Source organism: Ambystoma mexicanum, chromosome 5p (genome assembly GCF_040938575.1).
Source record: "Ambystoma mexicanum isolate Mex_15411 chromosome 5p, UKY_AmexF1_1, whole genome shotgun sequence".
NCBI classification, from domain to species: Eukaryota; Metazoa; Chordata; class Amphibia; order Caudata; family Ambystomatidae; genus Ambystoma; species Ambystoma mexicanum.
The window spans coordinates 207,802,395-207,820,779 of record NC_090930.1 but is presented as its reverse complement, the minus strand read 5'-3'; the positions used below and the strand labels follow the sequence as shown (position 1 = coordinate 207,820,779).

The following is an 18,385-nucleotide window of genomic DNA, read 5'->3' as shown; positions in this document are numbered from 1 at the left end:
ATACAGCATGGTTAATCCTCAAATATTTGGTACGGGATGAACAGCTTAATCGGAAAAGGTTGGTTTATTATTGTAATTGTGGGTCTGATTGAATATCCAGGGTTCAAATTCTTCTGAGCTTTTGGATTTCTGAGTCCAGTGTCGGTATGTCCTTTTTTTTTTTAACCGAGAAGAGGTCATAAGGTTCTTTAAGGCACAAAGGGTTTAAAGCGGGCTCTCGAAGGGATAACATCCACAATTCGTCCCAACTTGAAATGTATGGGTTTCCTCTTGTTTATCTTTAATTTTATTTTCTTACCTCTTCCTAGGGAAGAGGTACATGGCTGTGGACTGCAGCTTGTCACTAACTTTAAAGGTATTATGCCCCATACCCTCTGGCTGTGTTGAGAGACAAACAGGAAACATTCCTCTGCCCTTAGCTGAAAGTTAGTGGACCTCCGTTTCCCTAGTTCGGCACTATTGGAGGAGCTTTTCTCATCAGTTGTCTCCAAGCCTGCATTGTTAATGTAGCTATGTGTTCTGGCGTCATTTTAATTTGCATTTGAAAGATAATTTATTCAAGTTTACTGTAATGTTTGGTGTGCAAGGTCTCTCTTAAATGGCACAGTATGTTTTATATATTGGGCATAAAAACACTGGTTCTGGCTACTGCAGGCAGAGCACATGCAACGGTGTTCTGCAATAGAAGCATATGGTTCAGTTGTAAGAGGCCTTTGGTGGATGTAGACTTCAAACAGAGCTGGTACATAGGCAATTATGAAATGTTTGTTTTTATAGTGCAATGGAAATCTCTGTTTGGCTACTTTTGTCTTTGATTTACTGACAAGGGTAATACATACTGTGTATTGCATAGGTCTAAATTCTTTGTCATTTCTGTTTATTAAGGAATCCACAGACCCTATGGAGACCAGATTTTTATTGGCTGATAATCTGTATTGTAAAGCCTCTGTTCCTCCCACGGATAAAGTCTGTTTGTGGTTAGGGGTAAGTTATTTTTCTTTCTGCATTTTATCTTTAGGATTTTGAATTTCCCATTCTTAAATTGTACTTTATATCATTGTGAATTAGGTTTCTTAGCAGACATTCCTGAAACTATCCCATCCAAACAAGAATAACTCTGAAGGAGTGTGGGACAGTTGCATAGGGGCATTCTTGACGACATATGTGGACCAATTACATCCTTTTCTTTTTATGACAAGTCTGCTTCTCATTTGTGTTGTCGCAGTCACACTTGTTCTAGCTCTCTGAATTACTTGAGCTGCAAGTTGCACAGTTTCCAGCTCTGAGATGGATTGGCAAAGGAGAGTGCTGTAGATGGTGGAACCTTGAAGCGTCTTTGACCGACTGCATCTTCTTCCTCTTCTGGTACATCAGCTTGCTCCCTTAATAGAGCTCCATTGCAGACAAACTCTCCTTTGGTCAGGCCACTGAAGGTGTATCTGTCTTAATTTGCAGAGGTCTCTAAGCTCCTCTAGCTTAATGACAATTAAAGGAATGGTTCGGTCAAAAATTTGTATTGCCCTTACGGGTCGGCCATGTGTTTTTAAGCCTAAGTCGCTCGATTTTAGAAAAAATTTCCTATGGACCTTACCCGAGTTTTCGTCCATTAAACGCACGCGAAAACAGGCACCATGGAGCTGCCATTTTGTGATAATCCTATCATTTCCCCCATCGCCCTTGCTGACCTGCTTTTGCAGCACTAAATCATAACCCCGCCCCTGAGCCTGACATTATCAAAACATTCATATTCCCCGCCTCTCTCTGTGACGTTACTGTGGTGCATAGACAAACGCGCCCAGTCGTCTTCTACGGGACTTCACACAGAACCCAGAAACCAACACAGATCAGCTCACAACACAGCGCGCCACAATTCGGAATATGAAACTGTACTTTAAAATCAAACAGCAACACGGTAAATTTGGTAAAGTACATTTATTTGACATTAAATGTTTATAGAATATTCTGCAATTGCCATTTGAACTCCGAAAGTCATTTATTTTCTTTTATCTCTATCCGCAAATCTGTAAAAGTTTATCGTGAGTCACGCGCTGTTCCTTTATGGTACACAGGGTGTTGGTTTTCGTTCAAAGAAGCACTTTTGTCGCACGTTGAACCGCAAGGCGGTTCCATCAAGTAGGCACTAGGCCAGCGTAAAGGTTGATATGTTGCTTCTAGCCGCTATTGCCGCTTAAGGGCATATGCGCCCTTGGCGATCGTCCCATAAGATCATCAGAATGGTGCAGTTGTTTACATTAAGCTGCAACTGGCGGCTGAAGAAACCGTCTGCCGGTGTCTGAAACTGGTGGCAGGGGCAAAAGGGAAGGATGTACCTATTTTGAAAACATAAAATTTATAATTGGTCTCGCCAGCCATTCTTTATTAATATTATTCATTTTATTTATTACGGCCGAGCTGAAACTATTTGCTTTCAAGGATAGTGCAATGGAGTATGTTCGGCTCTAAAATCAATGCGAAAACTAACGACATAAATCGAGGTTGGTACACAATGAGAAACAACTTTTTGTCTACATGCGTGTGGAATGTGGACCTGCATGCCCATGTGCCCGCTACAAGGACGATCCCACAAACCTTTTCAAAGCTCTTCATTCATTTATTCATTCATGCATCCATTCATTAATTCTTCATTCCGGTATAAAAGCGTCTAAAGAGTTACTTACATTATATTTGCAATTTCCATTGTGTCTCTGCGTAATGCAGTCCGTAAATCCCATTGTGCTCTTGACAACGATTTCTCGTATACTGAACTAACATGAAACTCGGTCTAGTTTAAGAATTTTCTGCCTTATCGTCTCAAACGTTATTGCACCCTCCAAACCCCCCTTCAAATGAGGTTCTTTCTGCATGGTCCCTGTCTCTCAAGGTCAAAAAACAATAGAACCTTATTGTAACGCTCACCTGACTCCCACGGGGGCGCTGGCCTGGTTCGCGCTGCTGTGACCTCGTCTAAGGTGATGCGCAGGGTTCGGAAGACGGACTGGACCGGGCCCCAGATCTGGCTTGTCTGACTCGCAGAAGTATCCTTCTGTAGGTGAGAAAAGGGGGTTAACTGTCTGCGGGGTAATGCAATCGGCCTCCCACTTACCCCTCTCACCCTCCTCAAAACCCTTCTGTGCTTCCCCGTAGCGTCTCACCTTAGGGTCTGGAAGGACGAGCTCTCCATCCTGCTTCTGATGCAGGGGCGCTTTGGTATCCAGTTACGTCACTGGATTTTCGGATGGGTGAGAACCAAACTTGCTTGGCTTCCAGGTAAGTTTTTCTATAAGTGGTTCCCCTTGTGTCCATGCATTAATGTTCTAATGCTAGTGTCTTTTTCCCCATAGGGGCCGGGGTACGGAATGCCGGGGAACAGGCACCGACCCGAGGTGAGCGGTGAAATCCTTGTGGAAATCGGGTAAGTCTTTAATGAGTGTTTTGGTAATGTCTTTTCATTCACTTTTTCCCCTCAGGGGCCGGGGTCCGAAAATGCCTGGATGCGGCGCGGACCCGAAATGAAAAGGGAATGACCCAACAGGTAAGTCTGGACATGGAGTTTTAGCTTCCCTTTTCCCTTCTTTCTCTCGCCTTTGTTCTTGTCTTTTTCTCCCTAGGCGCGGGGACGCGACTGCGAATCCGGATGGTCGCTGCTGAACATGGAGGCGCCCTGTAAAGGTGAGTAGAATGCGGCGCTGCAGCGATCGATGCGATGTGCTTTTAAAAATAAATGTCTTCCTTTTCAGGATTGTCGGCGAAATGTCTCTGGGATGCAGATTTAGCAGGTGAGGCCTTTTCCTTCTTCTGTTCTCTTGTTCCCTTCCTTTGCAGGTGATTCAGGATGCTGGCAGGTGTGGCAGAAGTCAAGATGCAGGAGCAGACACGGTGAGCGTCCAGCTGCTAGATGCAGAACAACGCGAAGCACGTGTGGCTGATCGGGTGTGGTTTAAATAGCCTTGGAAGAAGTTCCTAGAATGTGTCCTTCCTCCAATCAGGTATGTATCCTTCCCCGACCACGCCCGGGTGATAAATGAGTCCCACAGGTAAAGTAGTTCCTTTCAGGCCTCAAGGAGGCCGGGGTTCTGCAGCATGGTCTGCATCAGGTAAGTGCACCCAAACACTTTCATAATGAGCCTGGCGCCATAGGCGCCAGGACGCTGTCCAAAAGGCCCCTATAAGGGGTTGCTGGGACCTTCCCCGGGGACTTGATGTCCGCTTTCGGGGACGCAGGGCCTCAGCCGGCTCCCCGGGAGAGGGCATTGTGACACTTATACTGCCAGTGCGAGTTGTGGGCCTCTTCAGGGCGCGAGCTGAAAATCAAAGCCGCTGACCTTCACTAGAAATTAGCATACATTCTTTCTTTGCAACATCCCATAGTAAAGCCATCTGTGAGAACTTGAAGTTTCGAATCCATCTATGTAGTGCGCCTCAATGTGCAAATGCGAACTGGCTTCTCTCCCATCTGCAATGGCTCGCTTGGCACGTTCTAAGGCCCCAATTTTGTCCTCGTTGTCTGCGAGCTTTGAAGCCCCAAAGAACCATTGAGACTTTTTAAATTTTTTGGGGAAGGTCAGGGAAAGTATGAAGTACCCGAGGAGTTGAGTTGAAAGTGAGATTTATTGTTTTTGTTTTATTATTTGCAATACGCAAGCCTCCCCTCGGTTAACAGTGCCCAGCATTTATAAGAGATTGTGAAAATTAGTTACATCAACAAAAATATATACATACACATATAGACAAGGTCAGCAATCTGAGGTGAATAGAGAGAGAATTCAAAGATGACACCCAGGTAGTTCGGCACCCAGGATGGTGAAGGTAGGGGTTAGGGTTGGCGTACTTTGTATGCACACTGTACAATAAAATTTTATTTACAAAAAGACAATCGTATTACAATTATTTAAACCGGGATTTGTACTTCACAACCAGCTCTCCTTTGGGTGGACATGGCACAGTCGCAATGTTGGGTGGCAATGGATCAGTGCTCGGCGCAGAAACGTTCAAAATTCCATATCTGTGCTTCTCTAATACAGCAACAATAAGGCTTTGGACAAAGTCGAACTCCATTTCCTCATAGACTGGTTTGATCACCCATTGCTTGCTTACTTTTTGAAAAGGCCTTAGTGTAGCGAGGCATCCTTAAATTACCCTCAGTCCTAGATTGTTCACGGCCGAGATTCTCGTTATGGGCCAAGACGGCAAGTAGAGTCCTATGTCTCATGCCCTGTATGCTGAAATGCAAGCGCTTTGGCCTGTACTTTAGGCACATATTGTGGAACACCTCCAAACCTCATATGTGACAGAATTGTCAGTCCCCTCAAATCTCTTGATAGAGTTTTATCGAAAACAATCTTCTCAATGGCTTTGTGTGTCGGTGAAGATGGATTCAACCACTTCTTCTTCCGTGCCTCCACTGGGGATAAAGGGCCATGTTCACATTGGTGGAAATGTAGGTTTTCTTTTTTTTAATAACTCTGTTTATTGAATTTAAACAACAGAACATAAGAGACGTATGAGAATAAGACATGAATCAGCAGTATAGATGTTGAAGGCAATCGTCCATATCAACAGGGCCCGTAGGGCCGAGGACCAAAAGACAACAATAGGACCAGGCAGGCAAACAAGGCAAGCAGCACTATCGGTGCACCCCCACCCGCAGAGCTTATTGAGCATCTAGCCATTTACCCCATATTTTTTCAAATTTGCGGGGGCAGAACCTTGCATTATAGATTCGGCGCTCTAAGATTGCGCATCTGTCCAGCTCGTTATCGGTTCAGGCTCAGTGGTTCGGCCGATCCCCAATTGGCCGCTATAAGTCTTTTGCCCGCCCCCAACGCCGTTGCCAAGAACATTTTCTCATATTTGGACAGGTCTACTTCCCCCCCGATGCCCAATATTACCATCTTGGGGTCCCTGGGAATTGGTGTCATTCCACCCAGAAGGCCTGTATCACCTGGCAGTCCCATATCATATGGTAAAAGGTGGCGGGTTCCATCGGACACATGTCTCGTCTTCTATTCCACCCCATCTGGCCATTGCAGTGCGTGAGTGATATGAACGATGTAAGATCCTCAACAGTATTAGTCTAAGCTTGGATTCTATCCCAATTTCTCTGGGGGACATTAACGCCTCTACCCAATCTTCAGGTTCCAGGGGGCCCAGATCCCTTTCCCACTTTGCCTTTAGCCCGTCGAGTTGTGGAGCCCCGAATGAGCTAAGGGCCTGATAGAGAGTGGAAGTGACCCTAGAAGGGGATGTACTGCGGGAGGATATTGGTCTCGATGGGAGAGCAAGGGGGTAGGACTGTCGTGTCGGGGAATTGTGCGCGGATTGCGTGGGACAGTTGCGCATGCCGAAACCGGTCCATGGGTGCCAGGTCGAATTGTTCGCGCATGGTCTCAAAGCTCAGGAGGCGGCCCTCTTGTATTACTTGTGCTAATGTGTGTATTCCTTTGGTCAGCCAGTGATCGAAGGAGCCCATTTTTACCAGTTCCGGGATGAGCGTATTGTGCCATATGGGTTGCGAAAGAGTTGGCTGGCCTTCCCAGCCGATTAGTTTGTGTGCGGCCAGCCAAGCTCACCGGATGTGGTGGGTCATTTTGGGCAGCACCGGGAGTTGGTCGCGGGTGGCGTAGAGGACTTGGAGCGGTGTTAGTGGGGACATAGTCTCCAGCTCTATACGGATGTGTGGCTGTGTGGGGTCTGCGTGCATCCAGTCATTCACTACTCCTCTCTGTGTGGCCAAGTAATAGGTGCGTATGCAAGGTAACCCGATGCCTCCCTCCCACACCGATCTCTGGAGCGTGTCAAGGGCAATCCTGGATTGTTTCCCTCCCCATAGCAGTGTGCGCAGATTCTTGTCGATGAGTGCGAAGGTTTCTTGGGGGATGGGGAATGGGGCGTTCTGGAGGACATACAACAGTCTGGGAAGGGTCATCATTTTGAATAGTGCGGCCCGGCCCATTAGCGACAGGGGGAGAGATTGCCAGTGGGGGATGTTGTGAGAGAAGGGCCTCAACGACCGGTGGGGGGTGTCTGTACTTCTGTTCCCTATATGGTAGTGGAGAGGCACAGAAGACCCCAGGCAAGATTCTCTATTACGGTAGCAATGGTCGAGCAATCAAGGCCTAGCTTCTCAGGAGGTGATGCAGGCTGGTTCTTAAGTACAGTGTAGTCCCCAAGCCCCCACAAAGGAATATCCACACTCTGTATTGGTTAGAACAGTCTTTATATAATCAATATTCAAGGTTATGTACACTTATCATAATAACTCACTTTGTACTCCGGAAAAATCAACAATGGCAAATATATACAATTCTAAAGTGGTACCACCCTTTGTATTAGATCTCATTAAAGTGCATGAACAATACTGTAACAATGTCACACAGACCAATAGAGTGAAACCAGCAATAGAGAGAGGAAAGAAAATAAGATGTTTGTGCAATAGGCAGAATACTGGCCCCTACCACTAGGCACAGTTCTGTGTGGAGATCCCCCCCACCTGGGCAACCTGTAAAACAAGATATAGCGCACGCCCAGTCCATATATTGCTCTGCAAGTCTTATTCCCTCCTATAATGTTTTTACCCCCCCAATGTACCTGGTGGAGTCGAGTTCCTTGAAGAGGCGTCGACAAACGTCGAGGAACTCGCTGTTCGGCGACGGGGAATCGACGGCCCTTCTTGAATGCCTTCCCTTTCACGCGGGAGGCACGGGGCGTCGAACGTCCGTCGACAAACAAGGTAGAACGGCGTCGATGAGGTGGCAGCTTCGTCCGAGCGGTGCTCGTCGGCGTCGGAGCGTCGGCGTCCTGCAAGGCAGAGGCGTGCGGGGCACCTCGGTGACAATAGTTCTGGACCGCAAAGATTGTGGAGACGGAGGCCCAGCAAGGGCGTCGAGTCGTTCGAGTCTTTGGGGTCTTTGGGTGGCGGGAAACCCACCGGCAGGTTTCTCCTCGGCGCGTTGGTCGTCCTCGACTTTCTCCGGCAGGATAAGCGGTCGACGATGCGGTCGAGAGAGTCCTTCGATTGAATGTTCTTAGGCAAAGGAGCGGACGGCTCCGGTCGTCGGCGGCACGGCGTCAAGTGGTTCCCACGGCTTGGCAACACAACTTCGACGGGCCTCCAGCGGTTACACAAACCTGCGAACCCTGTTCGACGGCAATGGACTTCGACGGCGTCGATGTCCGGGTGCTTCACTTCGATCTCCTCGGCGGTCCCGTCTCGGGTCGACAGCCTTTTGAGGATCTGTCTTCCAGGGCGCTTCGGCGAAGATGGAGCGGTGCTCGATGGTCCCTCGGAGCACGGGAAGAGGGCGCCTTAACAGGTCCTCTCTCGGGTCAGTCTTCGACGATTTCGTCAGCCTTCGGATCGGTCGAAGCAAATGCCACAGCAAGTCTTTTTCTTCCAGCTGGACGTCGAGGATCAGCAGTTCCAGTTACTCTTAGAGTGGAGACTCCACTCCAGGATGCTTCTGAACGTTCCTGAACACCAGGCTGCTTCTGAACACTTTACCAGTGGTGAGAGGTCCCCAGATATACTATCCTGCCTCTCATCCACACTGCGGGTACACACTCAGCAGCCAATCATACAGAAGGGCATTCATGCAGTCAGTCAGCCAATCAGGCACACAGTGCATTCAGGCCACACTCCTCCCTTCCAGACACTCACAACAAGGAATGTGGATTGGGACAAGTACCCAGCCATTCACCACTACACACTGCATTCAGGCCAGTTTCGGGCAGGGCTGTCTCAGTCTTTGTCTCTCATGCCAGAAACCAGACAGTTTCGGGCAGGGCTGTCTCAGTCTTTTATTCTTGGTGAGGGACTGTTTGTGATGACACCTGCTGCAGTACCTACGCGCCCCGTTAAATTAAAAGGGTTTGTCCATGAGAGTTGAGGTGATGTTAAAGATCTTGCGTCGCACCAGGTTTAGCTACTACGGAGACTTAGAGTCCCTCCACTCCGTTTGTGACAATATATAATGGTTGTGTTGAGCTATCCCTTGATAGTGCGCCGAAAAATAATGGAATGGCAAGTAGTGATGATTAATCAATTCCTGTTTATTTTTGTGATGTTAGAGCCTTTGTGGATGACACGTGTTTCGGCAGAGCTGCCTTTATCGAATCCAGGCTATATAGATAGCTCATAAGTCACTGCATAATGCATAAAGGTGCTGAAGTTCACAGGGATGAATCCCACCTGATACAAAGAAGTCCAAATGCCTTTTCGAAGTCCACCGCCAGGAGGGCGAGTGGGGCCGGTATTTCCTTTGCCCTGGATAGCGCCAATTGGACCCTGCGCAAGTTCATCCGAGTTGACTTATTGGGCATAAAACCACATTGGTCCGGATGGACTAGGGTCTCAATCACTTGCAGTAGTCTGTTGGCGAGTGTTTTGGCGAGGACCTTCGCTTCGCCATTAATCAAGGATATCGGGCGATAGGCGCATTCCTCCGGGGGTTTCCCAGGCTTATGTATGACCACTATGCATGCCTTCCTGAGGTCTAGGGGAAGTGCTCCTAGTTCCCTGCTGCATAGAAACATGCGGTGCATGTGGGTGGGGGAGCATGCTACCAAGGCACTTCCATGTTTCTGTTGGGAACCCATTGGGGCCCGGAGTTTTCCCGGGTTGGAGTTGTGCCAGTGCATCTTGCACCTCAGTGTCAGTAATGTCAGCGTTCAGGAGGTCTGATTGGTGCTGCGGGAGTGTCGGAATCTCGATATGGTCGAGGTACCGGGAGGGTTCAACTGATGGATTCCCCGTGGGTGGGGTATAGAGATTTTTGTAATAGGTGGCGAATGCCTCGACGATATCTGAATCCTCCGTCAGTAATGTCCCATCCGGAGATCTGATTGCCCTAACGTGTCCCCTGCTCTGCACGCGTCTCTCCAACAAGGCCAGTGTCTTGTTAGCTTTGTCGCCCCTTTCATATATTTGGGTTCGGACTAACTGGTGAGCAGTTCGTGCATTGTCTAGGGACAGATTACTGAGGGCGTCTTGCGCCGTGAGCATCGCCTCCTTTGCTTCTTGGGTGTTTTGTATAAGGGTTTGTCGCTCACACTCCAGGACGCGTGCTTCTGCTTCCCTGACCTTCTGGACTTGACGTTGTTGGTAGGCGGAGACCGTGGAAATAACCTCCCCTCGTAGGACTGTTTTGTATGCCTCCCAGATCGAAATCGGGGAGTCTACCGAGCCCTCATTGAGTTCGAAATATTCCGCTGTCGTCTTCTCTAGCTCCTCCGCAATTTCAGGAAGACGGAGATGGTATGTATTTAGGCGCCAGTTACGATCCGGGCGGCAGGAGGAGTTCTTGAGGGTTAAAAGAAGCAGGGAGTGGTCCGAAATCCCTCTTGCGAGGAATACAGCGTCGAGGAGCCTGTGGGTTATGCTGCGGGGGATGAAGGCGTAGTCGATCCTGGAGAATGATTTGTGGACTCCTGAATAGAAGGAGAACCCTGCCTCGTCGCCATGAAGTGTGCACCAGGTGTCCACCATTCCTGAGGTTTCCGCGAACGTGGTGAGCGGCGTGACGGTGGGACGTGTTCCAGCTCTCCTATAGGTTCTGTCGATTGTGATGTCCATTACTTCGTTAAAGTCTCCTCCGAGCACCTCCACATCCGCCTCCTCCTCCAGAAGCAAGTTCTGTAATTCGGCGAGCAGTTCCTTCGTCAGCGTGGGGGGGGGCATAGAGTGCTGCCAGGCCCCATCTCTCACCCCAAATGTCCGCCAACATCAGCACATAGCGGCCCCGAGGGTCCGCCCTGATCTTCCTAACCTGGAGAGGAACTCTCTTGTGAACGAGTATCATTGTGCCCCCTAGCCCCTTTCGTGAATCCGGCATGATAGACCTTCGAGTAGTTGGATCTTTTGAAAAAGATGGCGTTTGTGCCTGTGAGATGCGTTTCATTTAAGAGGGCAATGTCTGGCGAGTGTCGGTTTAGGTACTGGAGCACCAGTCTTCGCTTTATGCTGGAGCCGAGGCCATTGACGTTCCAGGACAGTATCGACACTTTGTTGGAGTTCATCCTGTCAGTGTGAGTCTATTTGTTGGGGTATCTGAGAGGATTAGTGGCCGTTTCATTTTTCCCCCGGGGGCGTATGTCGTTTTCTTCTTGGGGTGGGGGGACCCCCAGCGGCCGCCTCGCACCGGAGTGCCTGAAGACTGACAGATACCTGCGTCTCTGATCCTGGCCCAAAATAGTGTTTGTCTGACTTGCCTGCATTCGCCGGTTTCCAGCTTTCTTTTCTCGTGATTTCGCTTCTTCGAATCCCCAAAACTCCCCCCACCCTGCACTTCCCCTCCAACTGGGAGCACCTGTCGCCCAAACATCAAACTTATAACTTGCTGAACTTGAACTTCGTCGGAATGACCCGACCTAGGGTGGTAGCTCCAGTGGAGTCGCCTTGACTGTGCTTGAAACTGCAGTGTCAAGGTGGTGGTGGCCGCAGTGGTGTAGTTTCCATGGTGTCTCTTGGTGACTTCAGTATTGTGATGCCCAGGCCTCATCCATTATCAGTGGTATTCCTGGAGGGGCGCCTTGGTGTTTGTTTCGGGGCCCATCGGAGTAGGGGACGGCGAGTCCTGCCTGGGCCCGGGTTTGCGAGCGGACGGCCCAGAGGGCGAGCGTCGGGCCGCCGGCCCGTTAAGGATCTGTGTTTCGAGCCAATCCCATGCTTCTTTGGGGTTGTGGAATAGGTGCGTCGTTCCCTCGTAGTGGACCTTGAGCAACGCCGGGAAGAAGAGAGCGAACTTAATTGACAGAGAGTGAAGTTTTTTCTTAACCGAGTCAAACGACTGGCGGGCCCGCTGGACCTCTTTAGTGTAGTCCGGATAGAACCCTACTTTATAGCGGTTGTATGTGATTGGGCCGGCGGCCCGTGCCATCTGGAGGATGGCGTCTCGGTCTCGGTAGTTCAGGAGGCGTGCTATTATAGTTCTGGGCGGGGCTCCTGGGGTAGGCCGCCCAGTGGGTACCCTATGTGCTCTTTCGATAGAGAAGAATTTCAACAGTTTCTTGGGGGCAAAGATGTGGGTCAGCCAGTCTTCTAGGAAGAGTTCGACACTGGGGCCTTCCTCTTTCTCCGGGATCCCAAGAATCCTGAGGTTATTGCGTCGTGCCCTGCCCTCACTATCTTCGGCTCGGCATTCTAGTTGGTTAACCTTCTGGGCAATTATGGCGAGTTGTTGTTCCAGCTGGCGGACGTTATGTTCTGTGTCCGACACTCTTTGCTCCGCTTCTCCGACCCTGGACGATAGTTTGCGAAGATCCTGACGTAGGAGAGATACTTCCGTGCAGACTCGGCCAATTTTGAGTTCCAGCGATGTTCTCGAGCCCCCAATTGCCTTCATTAAGTCGCTCAGGGAGAGTTGGGGGTCCTGAGCTGCTTCCCCGATATCCGCTTCCGCTAGGGTTTTGCATTTCCAGGCGGGGGGGGGCCTCCACGGTGTAGAGGTCCATTTTGCTTTGTAGGGTTTGCCTCTTAACCTTGTCCTTGCCCATGGCGAAGTCGGGTATTTGTGTGAGGCGGCAAGTCCGGATGGGTCGTATTGGTGCCCCCCCAGGGGGTTGTTGTGAAGTCTGAATTGGGGTGGGTTAGTCGGGCGAGATTGCTTTGGCCGCTGGGAGCAGACCCCTGCTATGGTTGGCCCGTTGTGTTTATTAGAGGGTCGTGGGCCCACAGAGATGGCATCCGCATATACGCCCACCCAGGGTCCGAGTTATGTTCTTTTCATGGGTGGCGTGTGGAGGGCGGCAGCCGCGGTCCCCCCGCTGTGCGCGCTACCTTGTGCTGCCCCTGGAGGTTGTTAATTGTGTTACTTGTGGGATAGTTCCCTTGTCGTGGGCGGTTCCAAGGGTCCCTGGTCCGGGTTGGTCCGGTAAGTTTCGGGGTTTACCCCGATGCGTGGTCACACACGGGGTAATCTCCCTCCAGTGGAGTATCCGCCCAGCTCCTTATGTTTGTGAAGTTGTGGTCCTTACATCGGGGGCCTCTGTCCCTCCCAGGGCCGCAGCCCACAGTTCTCTGGGCCCCAGATCGTTTGTGGAGGGTGCTGCAGGCGTTGTCACCAGTTCTGGGTGCTAGTGGCGATGGGGGAGGAGAGCGTCCCCAGTCCCCTCAGCTCCGTGCCCCCCACAGATGGACCTCTGGGTTCACTTTTAGGCGGGGGTGTGGCGCCTCCTTAATGCGGGTCGGTGTCCCGTCGTTCGCAGGCTGGGGGAGAGGAGGAGGAGGGGGGGGGGGGGTTTGCCCTTACCTCGTTGATGCTGGTGGGGGAGCGCGACACCGCGTTGCCAGATTTCGTGTCACGGCTCAACCCCAGGTGTTGCAGTCCCGCTGATGGGGGGGGGCGGAAGGCCCCAGGCCCGCGGCGCGCAGCCCGCCTCCGTTTGCGCCGCCGGGTCAGGTAGCGTAGATATCCAGATGCCCCGCGCTCTGTGTCGCTTCAGCGCTGAACAACGGCAGCGGCCGCGTCCGCGGTTCGGGCACTCGTCAGCCGCCTCAAGTAGGGATCTCAGCAGGGGGGAGGGGCCCCGGGCGGCGGTCTGGAGGAGCCGGAGCGTTGTCGCAAACAGGCGTCCCTGGCTCACTTGCTCCCAGGGGCCACAATGGCCGTCGCAACTCATGGGGGGAGGGGCGGCGGAGCCGCCGTCAACCGCCCAGCAATGGCAGCGAGTCTCGCGCCGGCGGGCACGGGGACGTCTCTCGCGCCCCCCGGTCCGATTATGCTCGAGGCTGCAGCCGGTAGTGCCTGGATGGGTCTGCCGCTGCTGTGTTGCTTTGGGAGGTCGGGCGAATTCTCGGAGCGGTGTATTTTCAGGATATTTATCGCGGCCACCAGGAGCCGACGTGATTAGTTCCACATGCGCGGCTCGCGCATGCGCAGTGAAATGTAGGTTTTCTGACCAGCGGTGCACGTTGGTACAGTGGTGCATCAGTGACCGCCATTTTTCAAGTAGTATTTCCACTGACCCTTCACAAGTTTTGGAGCTCCACCAAAGATGGTTGCTGATAGACTGGGACCACTCTGAAATACTTTCCAAACCTTTTTTTTCCCTGCAGCCGAGATTTTCTTATTGATTGATTTAGCAAGATGCCATACGTCAAATTGATGTTTAATATGTGGGAACTGCTCTCTTTGTCTTGGCAATTGAAACGTGTCTGTCCGTGGCTATGAGGTCGATGTGCATTGCCCTCAAATGTAGATATTGCACTGATTTTATAAATCCTAGTTTCTCCATGGCCACTGAGGATGTACATTGCATTACCTGCACGACCACCGAACTCACAATCTTCTTACTATCCATGTCCTGAAAGTGGTAGGTGCAGTACTTGGCAGAAAATCCAGGGCTGTCGCACTGTCCATCGCCAGCTAGCCTGAAACGTCTGCCTTCGAATGTACTTGCTAGAGACAATAGTTCAATTTTCCAAGCATCACTAATGACCAGAAACAGATTATCATGTTCATATTTGTAGTACTGCGTTTTTTAAATTAAATGGAGTCCCACAAACTGAAAGAAAGACTCTTAACTTTCTAAAACTGGAGCCACTAAAAAGTGATGCAGCTGCACACAGTAGATTGCCTGCTGGCAGTTTCCCCAGCATTGGTTGTGCAGACCATGAGAACGTATGATGTAATCTACAGGCGGCATGTATTGTGACGTTACTGCCTTGTTTTTGAGTCACATGAATCAATCGCTTCCCACATACTTTCCCTCTGACGGAATGCAATGCCCACATTTCAGCATACTTATAATATCCATCAAACAACTATCGAATACTATGCATTTGCCCTCTTTCATTAGACTGTCATCCTGCGTCAAAGTTGTTTCGGCCTGTGACGTTGAGGACATATCACCACATTTGAAAGAAATATTGCTGCTATCAAGTTCTGATGCGTCGGTGAATGCTGCTGCTGGTTCATTCTGTCATTTCAACACTGCTACCTCAACATTGATGGGAGAACACAACAATGTCGACAGCTTTTTTTGGTGGCAATTTATTGGCGGGTGTAGATTGTCAGAGCTATCTTCAATACATCCAGTATCATGTTGTTGCGGCGGTGCGGTCGTACTGTAGCAATGGTCCAATAAAACTTTACTGGATTCTCCGGACACATTCATTTCATGTTCTGGCCATTGGACATGAGCATCCCGAGTCTCAACATGCCGCGTCTAAATTAATAGTTCCTCCATAGTGTAAATGGTCTGGCAAGAAACATCTCTCATTCACTTCACTGTCTGTGTATGTATAGTTCGTAGACCCATGGGTAACTAGAGGACAGATTGGAAAAGGGATGTTCAGTTTAAACACAAGATAAAGTATAGTACAATTGACTGGAAAAAAACACAAAATAGTCCCCAGCACAAAATAATTTCTAAAGTTATGAACTGTTTGTAACTAACCTTATTTTGGTTTCTTTTCTTTGCAACTTTTTTGACTCGACCACCAACATCTGCACGCTGTTGCTCTGATAGGTATCCGCATGTCTCCCCTTCCTCTTGCGCTGCAACGACTATATTTTCTGTATCCGCATGGCACGGAATGAGGCTCCATCGACTCCCTGAAACATAGTATTTTCATTTCTGTGTATCAAAATATTGTTAGCGTAAAACGCACGCGAGGACGAACACACATGTACATCTCAATAGCCAAATACAATTTAAACATTGTGTGGAACAATGAAACGACAAGTATTCGAGCTCTGATGACCTAGTTCGATGGAGATGTCAGTATCCATACCTCTGGCTCTACACGGACTGCCACGAATGATTGTATTGTAGAGGAGGCATCAGCAACTCCCTGAAACACAGTACTTGCGTTAGTATGGTTTTCAATATCGTAAACATAACACACACTTGGGGTCGACGGCACAGGTACATATAAAGAGATAACCACAAATGTTGCATTGTCTAAAAGAATCAAGGAACATTTAAAAATGATCAGATTTAATCGACTTATTTCTCCGATTTCTTTACATCTGCATCATCTTAATGGGATCTTGTGATTGTAGTGGAAGCTCCATCATCTCCCTGAAACACAGTACTTGCGTTAATAGGGAAGAAAGTATAGCAAATGGAATCCCGTTATATGATCATGCTCGATGGAGCTGTCAGAATCCGTACCTCATGCTGCTGAAGAATATCTAGGGCTGTTGTCAATGTGGTGGACGCTTCAGCATCTCCCTGAAAGACACTACTTGCATTAGTATGGATAACACTAATTATAACTGAAAACGAACACCAGGGGACGACAATTAAGGTGTATATCAATTGGAAAGCACTAACCAAACAATTGGTGAAATAATCACACAATACATACAAACTATTACTTGACATGCATAAAACAAGTCTGTAGCTGAATAGCCAAGTATGATTACCTGATAAGCGCTAGAAGTGGTTGATAACTGCGAGCACGTGACGGAAGTAGAATGTTCTTGCTTCAGCTTCAAGGGATAGTAAAGAAGTTGTAAAGGTAAATTGTTTGATAATGAAATGGCATAATATTTAAATTTGCCATGTAAGGAGACAGAATACTTGAGTAATGCGCAATATAGCACAGTTCCCTGTGCCAAATATATAGATTTCGATATAGATTTCGTTTGTGGGTTATGAAATCTAAAAATAATATATTGATAAATGTCATTATTCAAAAAGCTATACTCATATCAATGTCGAAGTATTACAAATTGGAAACAACACCTAAAATGTCAATGAATCCATTCGGCTACCTACACACTACCGCAAGGCCTAAAGCTTAAAATTGACACTTGACTCACCAGTGGCGGATTGTGGATGAATAGTGTGGGAATAGCGTTTACGAGCAATTTTCGTTCGATCTCAGTTTGTTCTTCTTTGTTACCCAAGATGTGGTGTACATGTTCGAGGGAAAGTGCTGTTAGGCAGAAACCTGTGTAGTTCCCTCTGGGACCACTGCAAAAGATTTAAGACTACAGGTGTTTGGCAGTAAACCCACTTGGTAGCAGTCTGTACCACACAGATTCACTTGGTAGCTGTGGCTGAGCAGTCAGACTTCCCTCAAGAAGAGTTGGGCAGTATACAGAGTATTCACAATAGGTCAAGAGAACACAATAGAACAAGTAAACCCTGACCAGGGCTTGGTGTAAAAGAGATATCATTATTTATTTAAAACAACATCTAGAAAAACACACAGGCACTAATAGTGAGCAATTCAAAAACACGGTCACTAAAAGATATACACTCCCTTAAAAGAATATTAGACAAGTCTTAAGTAAAGCCCCACTTATTTTCAGACAGCGGTGAGCGCTTAACGTAGATGGCACTCTAATAGTTCGTTTTAAAAAGGGAGAGAAAAGCAGAGAACAACTTGAAACAGATCCGCACACTTTTTCGAGAACATAACAAGGGAGGAAGGCAAAGTAAAACCGTGAGTTCAGAGTCAGTAGGCTGGATCCGCTTTAAGAGGATCGAAACGAAATGTGTCCAAGGTCACACGGTTGCAGTGCACAAAAGTCTTGAAAAGGTTCAAAAAGGAGTTGGACCAAAGAAAGGGGACCAGTGAGAGGGTCAAGGCGGCCAGCCCAGTCCAGAAGGTTAAGGAGTTATTATTACCTTGTAGCAATCTTTAGAAAGGGCGGCCTCGCGGACACGGTACCTTTAAAGTGGTGAGAAGACTCCAGCGGGGGCAGTTGCTCCTGGCAGCGGGTGCAAGTCGGCGCTTCGTCCGGGGGAAGAGAGGATCTCGTCGTGGAGGAAGACAGGAGTCCCTTGCACTGCCAGGGAAGAAACCAGCCGCAGAGTTTCTCGGGTACAAGGAGCGGTCCGTTGATTCGCGGTTCAGTGGTAAGTGGTTATCCGGCCGCCGTGGTGCTTGGCACGGGCAGTTCGACCACAAACCGGTCTGGGGTGCAAAAAAGGAAGGAAAAACTGGTTGTGCCCACCAGTCAGGGGAAGCAGCCTCTCCAGCCGGGAGATCTTCTCTGTCGTCGGGAAGTTGTGAGTCGGTTCCACAGGGCTCCACCGGTGGTGTCATCGTGGTAGGTCGGCTCAGCTTCTCCCTCGTCGGATTCTCCGGTCCTGTGGCGACTTCTGAAGTTCCAGTCCCCAAAGCCTTGCTTTTATGCAGCATACCCCCATTCACTCAGCCTAGCTGTCAATCAAACCTGCTAAGAGGTGAGCCGGCCAGCTCATCACTTGGGCCAATCACACCAGAGTGCGACTTGAGTTACCAAGGTAACTCAGTCCAAGGTGCCTAAACCCCCTCCCACACCCCCTGTGGTACCCAGACAGAGTGGCACCACTTTTGGAGGCTTCTGTGGAGAAGCCCGCCAAAAAGTGGAACAAAGGGCTCGACTTGGGTTGGAGTCACAGAAGAGAACACAAACGCCATTTTAGAATAGAGTCCTGGCAAAAAATA

At 49.2% G+C, this 18,385-nt stretch overlaps 1 protein-coding gene across 1 annotated transcript in view; it reads left to right on the top strand.

Annotated features, from left to right (window-relative positions):
* The window catches only part of VBP1 (VHL binding protein 1), a 98,891-nt gene that overhangs the window by 32,451 nt on the left and 48,055 nt on the right, over positions 1-18,385 (top strand). The window contains exon 4 of the mRNA XM_069612638.1: positions 886-984. Within this exon, the coding sequence (XP_069468739.1) occupies positions 886-984 (99 nt within the window). The remainder of the gene's footprint in view (positions 1-885; positions 985-18,385) is intronic.